Source organism: Homarus americanus, unplaced genomic scaffold (assembly GCF_018991925.1).
Source record: "Homarus americanus isolate GMGI-L3 unplaced genomic scaffold, GMGI_Hamer_2.0 scaffold39132, whole genome shotgun sequence".
Lineage (NCBI taxonomy): Eukaryota > Metazoa > Arthropoda > Malacostraca > Decapoda > Nephropidae > Homarus > Homarus americanus.
The window spans coordinates 26377-41602 of NW_024711951.1; the positions used below are offsets into that span (position 1 = coordinate 26377).

The following is a 15226-nucleotide window of genomic DNA, read 5'->3' on the forward strand; positions in this document are numbered from 1 at the left end:
GTTTACTTTCAGACGGTGACCACAATATTACTTACAGTACCCACTAATAAAAACAAAAATTCAAAGGAACAAGTAAAGTGCTATGCACGAACAGGCTTATATCCATTAAAGAACTGTAAATGGATACATTAGTATTTCTTAGGACGCTCGATACAGGGACTAATAATATTTTGTGGATACTGCACATCAGTTTGCTCCTCGCACTCGCTCAGGGAGGTCGTCCAAGATGTGGCCTCGTGTGGTGATGTCGTTGTGGGTCGTTGTGGTGGTGGTGATGGTCACCGTGCCAGACGTCAACGCGGAGGCCAAGATATGGTACCCGGCAAAAATCTCCACTTCTAAGTTGTCCCCCGCAAAGTCTTTCACCACCACCAACTTTCACAGTCAGACCATTTGTGCCATAAAAGCAACCCAGACAGAATGGTCGTACATGTTCACCTACGAGGACGACACCTGTTCCCTCTACGACGCTAAGATCGGCGGCTACGATGACGAGTCCAACCTGGGTGACACTACCACCTGCAAGACCCGACTACTTTATGGTGAAATACCTTACCTGGTCCTAGTGATTTTGGAGTGTTACCTTCCACAACTTACCTGGCCTTAGTGACCAGGTAGTATTAACTTACACATTACACAACCTACCTGGCCCTAGTGACCAGGTAGTATTAACTTACACAACCTACCTGGCCCTAGTGACCAGGTAGTATTAACTTACACAACCTACCTGGCCCTAGTGACCTTGTTGTATTAACTTACACAACCTACCTGGCCCTAGTGACCTTGTTGCATTAACTTACACAACCTACCTGGCCCTAGTGACCTTGTTGTATTAACCTACTCAACCAGGTAACTGACTAATGAAGCATTAACATTGTAAGTTGTCACTTCACAATAGCTGTGCGTTACGTCACTACAATACTACAACATAATGGTGCATTAAATATCCTCAGTTATTGACGCTGGCAAAGATTTATGATATCAGAAAATATAATATGTTATCACACACACATGGCTCCCTCGTTGACCTCTTGAAGTACTGTATTTGTGTCGTCTTGTTTCAGAGTGTGTTGTTAATGACATCGTTTATGATCATGGCAGTAGCAACCTGGACGACTGTACCCTCATGGTGTGCTGGAATAAAGTTTTCGGTCCAATAACCTCAGGTAAGATCCCATAATTTATTACTGAGTTTCCCGCTCCTTGTTCTAGTCAGCAGGTTTTCCTTAATGTGCACCCCAACTACTCTATCTTACAATAAACATGAAGGCACAGGAAAAGTGTTGAACTGTCATATCTGGAGGAAGTGAGGGACTGGTTATTGATGAGAATTGTTTTAGAATTATTTCGTCTCACAGTAATAAGTAGGACTGTGCAGCACCTAATATCCCACGTGAGAGCCTACATGGGTGAAGTAAAATGTAAGAAATTATGCAATGTTTGGACGAGCCCGAAGGAAAAATATCTTGTGGATGCATTATTTGCATTGTTGTAAGCGAGGTGGTTGTTGAGAAGATTAATTACGGTATTGATATAAGTAGTTGGTATAATGGGGATGTTACTGAGTGCATGTGAAGGCTGTAAAATGATCCTGTTTGCGAGAGTTTGGGCAGTGGAGGCGTCGAGAGTATCAGGGTTACTTGCTCAACACTGAGCTGAGAACTCAACAATGTTTAAAGCAGCTCTAAAATTTAGGTGATCAACTGAGAGATTTGACTGGGCTTGGGCAGTAGAGTTACAGAATAAACTTTTGTGTTACTGAGCAACACCAGCAAAGGAAGTTACTGCTGGAAGGAATGTTGAGTAGGTCATTAATCATTAATATAGATTAAGAACAGGATAGGAGAAAGAACAACATTGACAGGAAAGTTATCAAAATGTGAACTGTCCACTACTGTGTGGATGACGCAGTTGGAACATTACTGACGGAAATTTTCATCAAGTACTGCTATAGGGACAATTTTAATTAATTATTTTCCTATTTACAGATATGCGAGTCTGCGCAGATCCTTTCTTGGAGGTGCCTGGTCTGGGTTGTATATACCTAAACATCGTGGAGAAGACGTGGGACGATGCTAGAGACTGTTGTATAACCATGGGTGCTGATCTCTTTGTTGCCACCGGAAACTTCAAGACTTTGCAAAACTACCTCCAAGATTTTCTATCAGACCGTTAGTATAGTGTACACGATTATTGTCAGTGAGCTCTCTAACTTAAATTTGCCTTGGCCGATTGAAACATAATTTGTCGTTGAGTATAATTCTTTTAAACAAACATTATATAATTATCAGAAATATAATCATTCAGTTGCTTATACGTTTACAATGGTTCAAACTTTACAGAGGTGTGGGTCGGAGTGAGGGATCAAAAGTGGGTGGACGATCGTGCCGTGACTGTTAGTGAGTGGGGACCTAATGACCCAGACGGTAGCCCGACAGACTGTGCACGGATGCTGGTACAAGGAGATTTTCACTTTGTGGGAGACAGACAGTGTGACGTGAACTTCAAGTCGTTGTGTCAGCGAACCTTCTACTAAACTGCAAACTGGTAAGTGATGTACAGGTGATACTGGAGGGGATGCTGCTGGCTATGGTTGAGAGGTAGTGACTGTGGTTATGAGGCAGTGACTGGTGGTTGTGGTTATGAGGCAGTGACTGGTGGTTGTGGTTATGAGGCAGTGACTGGTGGTTGTGGTTATGAGGCAGTGACTGGTGGTTGTGGTTATGAGGCAGTGACTGGTGGTTGTGGTTATGAGGCAGTGACTGGTGACTGTGGTTATGAGGCAGTGACTGGTGGTTGTGGTTATGAGGCAGTGACTGGTGACTGTGGTTATGAGGCAGTGACTGGTGACTGTGGTTATGAGGCAGTGACTGGTGACTGTGGTTATGAGGCAGTGACTGGTGACTGTGGTTATGAGGCAGTGACTGGTGGCTGTGGTTATGAGGCAGTGACTGGTGACTGTGGTTATGAGGCAGTGACTGGTGACTGTGGTTATGAGGCATTGACCGGTGGCTGTGGTTATGAGGCAGTGACTGGTGGCTTTTGTTGAGAAGTAGTGACTGGTGATTGTGGTTGAGAGGAAGTGAACTGATGATTGTAGGTAAAAGGTAATTACGGTCGATTGTGGTTGTTGTGATAATAACGTAATAAAGCGGTTGGAATTATTGGTGGTGATTATTATCGATACTATATGTTAGGTGGTGACGGTGATTCTGGTGGTGATGATGATTCTGGTGGTGATGGTGATTGTGGGAGTGATAGTGGAGGTTCAATACTGTAGAGGTTCAACTGTCACAAAGGTTCCAATTTCAGAGAGATGAGGATGAAGAGTGAAGAACCCGGATGTCAGCCCCACCCGACTGTGGGAGGATGAGAACAGAAGGTCCCGTCCACTGTTGGCTGACCACTTGTGCTGCAACACCTTCACGGCTCTGGGTCAAAGCTCCTCCAACTGAACCATAATGTAACATGTTGTATTGCCGTTGTTGGAGAAGAATGTTCAATTGAATATATGAAATTTTCCGACTAGTTTATTGTGCACCTCATCATATTCATCCTATGAGGTAGCGCAAAAATGATTACAGAGTAGACGTCATAAAAGTTGTTTAACAGACCACAGTGCTCAGGAAGTTGTGACACTGAATGTTAAGGAGTGTGTTGAATTATACACTAGATGTAAAATGTGGATATAGATTAAATGTTACAGACTTGGGTATCCAGCATTGTAGCTGACAGTGTTTGGGACCGTTCTTAAGCTTTAATTGTGCACGTTTGCAGTTTCAGCTTGTTTGTTGAACATATTGTGTTTTCACAGTGGAGCTGAGACCAAGGTTCTCACAGGCTGCATGTGTAGCCAATCCAAAAAATATCGAGACCCCGGGCGTCCGAAAGAATATGAAACATCGGGATAATACCATCCCAACTGATACATGAACGCGTCTCAGGTTATTGCTCGGTTACTGTTCTCCCGGACTCTGGAGTCTCCATACTTTTTGGATTGGCTGTACGTACAGTTCATGGTTTAGGGTAGCTAGTATTTCACGATGAGTTTTACTATGTACGACAATGCCAACTGCATAGCTAATAGTGATATTGCTGGGGCTGTTTAGACCAGACTTTATCGGTGCATTCATGAGTACATCGAACAGTGGGACTAAGTACTCCACCTTAGGGAGTGCCAAGTTGCAAATGTTTAACATGACGTCTGTAACCCTGAAACAGTGCAACTGCCCTTCTGTGTCTGAGATTTTTACATATCAAATATAACAGACGACCTTCTTTGTCTATTAGGGCTAGGTCGTACAACTTGAGTTGTTTATTACCAATGTCAAAGGTAGTTTTAAAGTAACAAAAGAATCCAATTTGTACCTTTCTTCCCTTTGCACTGTTAGAAATGCAGTGATGCAATTATGTACACGTGTACCATGTTAGGAGAAACACGTTTTCGGATACGAAGACTCACAGTCAAGAGGAAAGCCGGTTCATAGACTTCATCTATGACTGGTACAAGGAATACAAGAAGCAGGTTTGGTGATGTTAGTGACAGTGGTGATGTAGTGATAGTGGTGATGATGGTGATGTTAGCGATAGTGGTGATGATGGTGATGTTAGTGACAATGGTGATGATGTTAGTGATAGTGGTGATGATGTTAGTGACAGTGGTGATGATGGTGATGTTAGTGATAGTGGTGATGATGGTGATGTTAGTGATAGTGGTGATGATGTTAGTGATAGTGGTGATGATGTTAGTGATAGTGGTGAAGGTGGTGATGTTAGTGATAGTGGTGATGATGTTAGTGACAGTGGTGATGGTGATGATGTTAGTGACAGTGGTGATGGTGGTGATGTTAGTGACAGTGGTGATGATGTTAGTGATAGTGGTGATGGTGGTGATGTTAGTGACAGTGGTGATGATGTTAGTGATAGTGGTGATGGTGGTGATGTTGGTGACGGTGGTGATGATGTTGAGTGATAGTGGTGATGGTGGTGATGTTGGTGACGGCGGTGATGATGTTGATGATAGTGGTGATGGTGGTGATGTTGGTGATAGTGGTGATGATGTTGGTGATAGTGGTGATGGTGGTGATGTTGGTTGGCGGTGATGATGTTAGTGATGATGGTGATGGTGGTGATGTTGGTGATGATGGTGATGATGTTGGTGATGGTGATTCAGGTGGTGATGTTAGTAGTGATGGTGGTGATGATGTTAGGATAGTGTGGTGATGGTGGTGATGTTAGTGACGGTGGTGATGATGTTGATGATGATGGTGATGGTGGTATTGGTGACGGCGGTGATGATGTTAGTGATAGTGGTGATGGTGGTGATGTTGGTGACGGTGGTGATGATGTTGGTGATAATTGGTGATGGTGGTGATGTTGGTGATAGTGGTGATGATGTTGGGATGGTGGTGATGATGTTAGTAACAGTGGTGATGATGGTGATGTTGGTGACAGTGGTGATGATGTTAGTGATAGTGGTGATGGTGGTGATGTTGGTGATAATTGGTGATGATGTTAAGGGATAATTGGTGATGATGTTAGTAACAGTGGTGATGGTGGTGATGTTAGTGATAGTGGTGATGATGTTAGTGATAGTGGTGACGATGGTGATGTTAGTGACAGTGGTGATGGTAATGTTAGTGATAGTGGAGATGGTGATGATGTTAGTGATAGTGGTGATGATGTTAGTGATAGTGGTGATGATGTTAGTGATAGTGGTGATGATGGTGATGTTAGTGACAGTGGTGATGGTGGTGATGTTAGTGATGGTGATGATGCTAGTGATGGTGGTGATGGTGATGATGTTAGTGACAGTGGTGATGATGATGATGTTAGTGATAGTGGTGATGGAGGTGATGTTAGTGATGGTGATGATGCTAGTGATGGTGATGTAGTGACGGACAGCTTTGTCTCATTTCAAGTTCGTTGGCAGGAGAGTTGTGCACCTTACAGTACCCCGAGGAACACAAGCGCTAATAGTACTGTTCTAAAGTAGAACACTGTTATTGCCAGCTTGTAATACTGCAAGATTTTATAACCATTGTTACTGGTATAATTATTCACAAATGGAAACTGTACTATTATACAAATATATGTAATCCCAGCATGTATATCTTTGAATTTTTGTATCCTTATGTAAAGCGTTAGCCCGGGCTTGTTTTGACAAAGTAAATTTAACCACAATGAGGGCAGCCACAACATCCCACCAAGAGCATTTTCAGGGCTATTTAAATAAGTAAGCCGACCACTGGAGCCAACGCTCCAAAATTCTTTCTTCCTGACTTTTCTGGGAGGCTTGTGTCTTTAAAACCGGAGCCACGTATAGCGAAGATCTACACAAACAGACAGACACTGTGCCTAATATATATATATATATATATATATATATATATATATATATATATATATATATATTTGTGTGTGTGTGTGTGTGTATGTACAGTATTTATAAACTGTATATGAAATATGTAAATACTATTACAGACATAGATTTACATTTATTCACTTCACCATAACTGATTTATCACCCCCACCACCCATCACTGCCCATTCCTCCCAAAACCCATCACTGTCCATCCGTACCCCACCACCTATCACTGCTCATGCCTCCCCACCACCCATCACTGTCCAATCCTCCCCCACCACCCATCACTCCATTCCTCCCCACACCCATCACTGCTCATTCCTCCCATCATCACTACCCACTCCTCCACCACATCACTGCTCATTCCTCCCCACATCCATCCCTACTCATTCCTCCCACCACCCATCTTTCATTCCTCCCCACCACCCATCACCTCATTTCTCCACCACCCATTCCTGCCCATTCCTCCCCCACCACCCATCAATGCTCATTTCTCCCCCACCACCCATCACTGCCCATTCCTCACCCTCCATTCCTTCACGTTAAGTACGTAAAATATTGACCTGGTGTTCACAAACCATTATGACATCAGTACAGGTATACTTCGAGCCTTTCTTTTGTAAAACCTTAATGGAAGGTTAAGAGCATTCCATAAAATAACAATTTCAGAAGCTCGTGATATAATTATGCAGACTATCGCAAGTAAAGCTGGCGTTTGATCCATGGTTCTTTTATTACCGAACACAAAGATGGTACCTTAACTTTGATGTGAGTATAGATGGAATAAATATTACACAAATGCTACATATTTAAACCTAAAAAAAGAGAATCCCTTTATTATATAGTGATCTCTATACATGAGGACCAACAAAGCATGACCAGTTAGATGAAGTGGGAACTAGGAACGATACTCACTCAATCATTCGGAATACCATCCTTATATCTGTTGGTTGGCGACCACAGTCCTCTACTCTAACCGTTCTCGAGCTGTTTTTTCTAATCCTCCAGATTTTGCATCTCTCTGGGGACGGAATTTTTCATGTAATTCATCTATTCCTGTTTCTGCTTTCCCCTGGCCCTTCATGGTCAAGATTTGATGCACAGTTGATGGCGACTTGCCATAGGAGAGGCTCCCGGGAACTTGACCCACGAAACTAACTTGTAGACTCTCAGTAAAAGACAACCTTGTATCCTCTTTCATAAAAACCTTTCCATGATCCTGGAAAACTGTAAGATTGTTTTATTCCATTTTCGGAACATTTAAACTGGTGGACTGTTTGTGTGCTGTTTGCCTACTTTTATTTGGGGAAATAGTAAACAAGTGTAGGCGAACTTGATGACTAAGGCTTTGTAAAAAGTACTTAGTTCATTTGTTCTTCAAGTGTGCACTCGAACGGTGACCCCTATAAAAAAAACATGTCAGAGGAACGTGTGCTTTACTGCGCTCGGCAAATGTGAACAAAACTAAATGTAAAATGTACGGCCAGACATCTGGCCACACACTCCAACAGTCTTACTGTGAAAAAAATAGAACCCTCTAGGGGTAGATTCAAGCACACTGTGCATGCAATGGCACAAACACTTTTATCTCTGATGACAAGATTCCTGATATACTAAGGCTGTATCCACACTTCGCAACTAGTACAAAATCAAAATTCTATGTACCAACTTCAATAAACAATGTACTGGAAATACTCTGTAATATTCATTGCCAAATAAAAAAACTCGCTGGGGTCTGATAAACACCCTTTGTGGCCTCTACTCTGAAATCCTTTTTGCGTTACCGCTCACAGGAGGAGCATGGGGGGTGCACAATAAACTAGCTGCTGTCTGCTTCAAAATTAAAAATTAAAAAATTTATGTACCGGTATAACCAATAGTTTTAATTAATAATACTCTATGTACTTTACACGCACTAAACATTGCACTAAAGATGTTGAGAAGTGTTCAGATACACGGACTACACACACACACACACACACACACACACACACACACACACACACACACACACACACACACACTGGTCTTATAACAACATGTCGAGTAGCTTAATAAGTTACTTCTTGCAACGTTCACATATAAAACCTCATTAGACTCTCGCTGATCAACAAGGCTACATAGCAAGTGTCCGATATTCTCTTCACTTGATAACACTTAAGTGAATAGTTAAAGAAAGGAGCACGTTGACTAACATTTAAAACCTGCAGCCCTCAGTGATAATTAAGAGTCTTACCTGTACTTTCATTACTAGGCTCGTGTGAGGCATTATTAATATATAAAAAGACACACTTAAAAGACTCTTAGGTTAGGTTATCAACATGATCTTGTCCTATGTCAAACATCCACAACACTAACCCAACCTTCTGTAAAACATGAATCAAAAAAAGTACTGATGTGATGAAGAATTTCCCTGATTGAAAACCCATTAAAAAAAAAAATCTCTGGACCATCACAAAAAAAAAAAAAAACCTAACCAACCAGGATTTAACCACTAAAATCTGCCTCCACGAGTATGCTTCACGTACAGTACGAGGATAATAAGAACATTAACCAAAAACATTCGCCACACCATGGTAAAATCAAAAACCAATATGGTCACGCACAAAAACCAAATTATCGTCTTCTGTGAGTTGCTTTCAATAAAATCCTTCATGAGTTTACTGCGTGACTTTTATTTGATGCAATTAACGTGGTACACAACTAGAGAGGTGTGCGTGGCAGGTGTGTGCGTGGTAGGTGTGTGTGGTAGGTGTGTGGTGGTAGGTGTGTGCGTGTGGTATGTGGCGGTAGGTGTGTGGTGGTAGGTAGTGTGTGGTGTGTGGTGGTAGGTGTGTGGTGGTAGGTGTGTGGTGGTAGGTGTGTGGTGGTAGGTGTGTGGTGGTATGTGTGTGGTGGTGGTGGTGGTGTGTGGTGGTAGGTGTGTGGTGGTGGTGTGTGGTGGTGTGTGTGTGGTGGGGTGTGTGTGTGTGGTGTGGTGTGGTGGTAGGTGTGTGGTGGTGGTGTGTGTGGTGGTGGTGTGTGGTGGTGGTGTGTGGTGGTGGTGTGTGGTGGTGGTGGTGGGTGTGTGGTGTGTGGGGTGTGTGGTGGTGGTGTGGTGGTGGTGTGTGGGTGTGTGGTGTGTGGGTGGTGTGGTGGTGGTGTGTGTGGTGGTGGTGTGTGGTGGTGGTGTGTGGTGGTGTGTGGTGTGGTGGTGTGGTGGTGGGTGGTGGTGTGGTGGTGGTGTGTGGTGGTGGTGTGTGTGGTGGTGTGTGGTGTGGTGGTGGGGTGTGTGGTGGTGGGTGGTGGTGGTGTGGCGTGTGGTAGTAACAGTCAGTCCTACCACCATTCTCCCCACACTTCTACCTCACTTTTGCTGACTTTCTCACGGTTCTTAAGTGTAAGCATTAACAAATCAATATTTCTGGACGTACAACACACACACACACACACACACACACACACACACACACACACACACACTTATTTGTTGATATACAGTAGAGGATATTTTTCACCTGAGGTTTTCATATTCTATTCCCTCCGAGTCTAATCTCTTGAGAACTGCAAATTATCCTTATCCTATCCTTAACCTAACCTATCAATAAATTAACCTCATGTAACTTAACTTTCATTTATGAGTATCCTATCCTAACCTAAACCTAACCTATCCTATCCTAACTTAACCTTGATTTAACCTATTATCATCCTAACATAAACCTAACCTAAACCTAACCTAAACCTAATACTAACGACGCATTAAACCAAAACAAACTAACCAAAACAACCACAATAACTATCCCAGTCACGCAAACACACTAATGGCATTCTTTATCAAACACGACCATCAAATCACACAAAAAAGAAACGGAATAAATAAGTAATAATAAAGATAATTCGTGATAAAGAGTGAAAAGAGAAAGTACGGAGAAGTGAGTTAATTTTATTCCTTGGATGAGGGAAAGAGGGAGGGCGTGGGTGGGGTGATGGATGGAAGGAGGGAAGGAAAGGGAGTGGAGGGAGGGATGATGTACGAGAGAGAGAGAGAGAGAGAGAGAGAGAGAGAGAGAGAGAGAGAGAGAGAGCACCTCACCTATCAACTAAACACCGCCCCCTACCCCTTCCTCCCCACCCATGTTAACTAGCACAGATCAAAGGTTAATGAGACTGTAACTGATACCACACCTACACATCACTACTCAATACACCACCACTTTTGGCTAACTTAAAATAAACCATCTGGCTTTACCATCATTATCCTTGTAAATTATTATCACTGCTCTCTGTCTGTTAAAATGCACACATACTGTTTAATACTGTACTGACATTACGGTATATATATATATCTACAAGTGAAATATTATGTTTGTGTGTGATTTCAAAATTATTAAAAGTAAAAATATTTCTAAAGTTAACTAAAATAATATAAGTTTCCGCACTAAAGATCAAAATTTCCCGTATGACTCATGGCACCACTCGGAGAGAGGGAGGAGGAGAGGGGACTGCCAGTCATATATCAAATTTCAATGTAAATTAAACTATTAATAACATCAGGATTCATTCATTAAGTCATTATATAATTATCCACATTCAGAAAATCCAATTAAATCATGTTGATATACAAACGCATTCATTACTTCTTGACGAGGGATGAATTTAGCAGAAACTGATCTCTAGCAACCGACGAGTGAGTGGTGGCGGGGCACTCGGCAAGTCACCATAGACCAGACGTTGCATCAGTCTATGTCCAACTCTCGTAACGGGTGGATGTACACGATAAAAACAACGTTGATTCCTTACCTTTCTTAGCTTGTAATTGTATGATTTACTTCCTGTGATTTTTGTTTTGTTTTTAAGATTGATAAAACAAAATCCTAACCTGCAGAAATACTTTGATCTACCCGGGGATGTTGCCATGGTAACCTGAGACGCCATAGAGTCTAAGTGTCGTCTCTGAATACCACGACGAGTGCTCAAGCGGTTGTTGTCCTGTGTGTTTGTATTTAACTTTAGGAACGATTAAGTCTTATTTTGTGTGATTTGTTTGATTTAAAGTAACAGTAGAGGGGTGTGTGTGTGTGTGTGTGTGTGTGTGTGTGTGTGTGTGTGTGTGTGTGTGTGTGTGTGTGTGTGTGTGTGTGTGTGTGTGTGTGTGTGTGTGTGTGTGTTGTGTGTGTGTGTGTGTGTGTGTGTGTTTGTATAAACTTGGTGTACTTTGTGTCCTCCCACTCAGTTGTTGCGTGTGCTCTTGTGCACCTAGGTGTTGAATGCACCCCACTCAGCTCTTGTGCATCCCACTCAGCTACGTGTTTGAGCTCTTCCTGTGGAGATGGGGTTGTCTGCTGTCTGGTACAAAAATAATCTCTTGAGACTGTCAGATCTCTCTCTCTCTCTCTCCTCTGTCCCCTTCCTCCTCTCCCCTCCCCCTCCCCTCCCCTCTCCCCTCCTCCCCCTCCCTCTCCCTCCCTCCCCCCTCCCCCTCCCCTCCCCCTCCCCTCCCTCCCCCTCCCCTCCCCTCCCCCTCCCCCCTCCCCTCCCCCCCCTCTCCTCTCCCCTCCCCTCCCCCTCCCACTCTCTCCCCTCCCCCACCTCCTCCCCTCTCCCCTCCCCTCCCCCCTCCCCTCCTCCCCCTCCCTCCCCCCTCCCCCCTCCTCCCCCTCTCCCTCTCCCCTCCCCTCCCCTCCCTCTCTCCCTCACACAAATACAGTGTGCTAAGTCACGAGTGGTCATACCCTGATAAGGATTTACCGTTGCCATCTGTTGTCACCTGTTGCTTTATCACCGTTGCCACCTGTTGTCTTATCACCGTTGCCAGATCAATGTAGTCTACCTTACTTCTCTTCATCTAATCACTATAGCCAACTTAGAGACAAAACCTTATAGTCTAGCCCTCCAGGTAAATAAATAATGAAACATTGTTACCAGAGCCATACTGTGACCTTTAAGTTATCGAGTGTTCATCGTTGCCAAATTGATGGAGGGACCTTATCATTCATCACTAGGAAAAAGTATTGCCAACATGACGTCATAACCTAGACATTATTACCAGCATGGCACTGTAATTTGATCTCTCTGGCTCCTTTTACCTAGCCACTGTTACCACCTTAACTATGTCACCTCACCATCGGCTGTCATTCACCCAGTATTACCAACATAACGGTGAACCACTAGTCCCCCTAACTCACTGTTGCCAGTTTGAACGGATAGCCTTATCATCTAACCACTGTTTCCAGCAAGGCGATTTAACCCCACTACCATCCATCAATGACTCACTATTACCAAATTAAATCCAAATAAAATAGGTAAGCTTATTCTACCACCCCCCCCTCCCCGGCAGCCTCCGTCCCCAAGCCAGTGTTACCAGCGTCGGCATCTGGTAATTAAGACTTATGAACACGGCCCAAACACATACAAGCCTGTCCCACTTATCTGGTAACACCTCTTTTTATGTTTTTATTCCATGTGTGTGTGTGTGTGTGTGCGTGTGTGTGTGTGTGTGCGTGTGTGTGTGCGTGTATGTGTGTGTGTGTGTGTGTGTGTGTGTGTGTGTGTGTGTGTGTGTGTGTGTGTTCCCCATCATCGTCCCCATAATATTAGGTGACCAGAGAGACACTACACAGGAACAGTTTGAAATACAACAAAACACAACATTCAACCAATCTTTCTGAACATCTTGATACTTATTTCTCTCTCATTCACGAACTGGAAATAAATAGATCCGTAAACCCCTTTGTAAGACTGTAGTGAGAGATATAGGATTAGAATCTCTCATCAAAAAGACGAGAAACAACATTACCTAAAATTTTAGATACAGGTGCGTGGGGGAATTACCTGAACTGAGAGTAACTGTTTATAAAGCATTAATATCATTCTCTTCAAACATATCTCTACGTGAAGTGAATTCCTCGATAATGGCTTCAATACAGATTAAAAACATAGAGATAGACTGAATAGAACAGCTCCAATTCGTGTTTCTCTGACTATCATTGAAGCCTTATGTCTGAGTTAGCTCCCAAAACAACAATAATTAACAGGTAAAAAAGTGTTGGGCGTACCTGAGGTGAGGTGTGTTACTGTCCCCTGAGGAGCTGTTAATTGACACTTACCTGGAAGAAAAAAGAATCACTAGAATTACCTGCCGTGGTATTTGTTTTGCTACCTGTCTGTCTCAGTGTTAATCTGGCTAGAATCGTGAGGCCAACCAAAGTAATGGGGGTGGGCGGTGGGGGGTGGGGTGAGAGGGTGAGGTGTGGTGGGGATGGGGTGGAGGTGGTGGAGGGGATGGGGGTGGGTGGTGGTGGGGGATGGGGGTGGAGTGGTGGTGGGGATGGGGGTGGGTGGTGGTGGGGAGTTGTGGTGGTGGGGATGGGGTGGGTGGTGGGGGATGGGGGTGGGTGGTGGTGGGGGGGAGGGGGGTGGGGTGGTGGTGGGGATGGGGTGGGTGGTGGTGGGGGAGTGGGGTGGGTGGTGGTGGGGGAGTGGGTGGTGGGGGATGGGGGTAGGTGGGGAATGGGCTGAGGGAACACCATATGAGTCAGAGATAAGAGATGAGAGATAAGCTACATATATGTGTAAAGGTTACAGTCCACTTATAACGGTAAAACCTCTATTTATCGGACAATAGAGGAAGGTTCATTATATCGAGGGTCAGTTAGATTGTGAAACTTCCTACGATTAACGAACTGTCTATATCTGGATGACTGTCCGCTTTATCGAGTTTCCGTTATATGGAGAGAGAGAGAGAGAAGTCCGTTATATCAGGATCCGTTATATGGAGAGAAGGCACCCCCACCACCTTCTTCCTCCACGAATTTATGCAGATAGAAACCTGAATTAATCTACTCGTAAAGCTACTATATACCCGCTCCCTCCTCCTCCTCCTCCTCCCCTGCAGCAACCACAATGAACCCTGAGCCACGAGATGATCCTCAGATACACACGCCAGATATAATGCGTCTTGGAGGTATAGCTTCGTTGGTAAATAGATTGAAAACGAAAAACCCCACATCTGTCTTGTCTTCCTACGGCAACAGAACCATTAATTATCGTAAAGAATATATATAATATTATTATTCAAAAATGTTGCCTAGTGTCTCGTATATCTCCTTTGCTACTTGAAACTGAGCTGTTGTTGTTTTTTTTTTTTTATCAAGGGATGAGATCTAGCGTGATGTATTATGGTTGTAAGAGCTCAGGAGCCATTCGGCAGGAACTCTGACCGGTCGCTTAAATTCGACCCCGACTCTCCTCATCCCCAAAACAACATTCAGTCCAGGCAAGTTTCTCTCTCTCTCTCTCTTTCATAACCTACTTATGGCTGCCGTATATCAAGCCTCAAGCGCAGGTAGTGTTAATTTGTGAACGAGGAAGGAAGGTGAACCATGTCGTCTCCCAGGAATATTTTATCTACACCATCAAATCTAAATTTTAAATCATGTTTCACCGAGTCATAAATAAACGTGTTTATATTTATGATCATTAAACCAATATTTTATATCTACAATCATTACGACTATGTCTATTTTTATTATTATTTTTTTATAAATCACAAATATTTCTTTTTAATTATCGTTTTATCATTTTTCTTATTATTATTTTTATTAGGTACAGTAAAAACAACAACTCCATTTAAAGGACATCAATTTAAAGGGAGCAGAGTATCAACAAAACGTGACGTCATCCATCCAACAACACCCCAAAGCAGCGTGACGTCATGGTTCACCAACCTCACCCCCTCACCTGTAGAACGAAGGTAATCAGGGCGCGAGAAGACGTGTACCTGGCCGTGTGGGGGTGATTGGTTCGACATATAAACCAATTAGCCTACGGAGGGGCTGCTGGGGTAGTGGAGTGGGTGATGAAAGGAGGGGGTGATGGGGAGGG

The 15226-nt window shown here is 43.5% G+C and overlaps 1 protein-coding gene across 1 annotated transcript; it reads left to right on the forward strand.

Moving 5' to 3' along the window:
• The first annotated feature begins 211 nt into the window (after positions 1 to 211).
• LOC121859070 lies at positions 212 to 4570 on the forward strand. The gene is made up of 5 exons (XM_042355740.1): positions 212 to 542; positions 1065 to 1166; positions 1989 to 2171; positions 2343 to 2547; positions 3313 to 4570. Exons 1-4 carry the CDS (start codon positions 227 to 229, stop codon positions 2534 to 2536), a joined length of 795 nt encoding a protein of 264 aa, XP_042211674.1. The 5' UTR covers positions 212 to 226; the 3' UTR covers positions 2537 to 2547; positions 3313 to 4570.
• The last annotated feature ends 10656 nt before the right edge of the window (positions 4571 to 15226 follow it).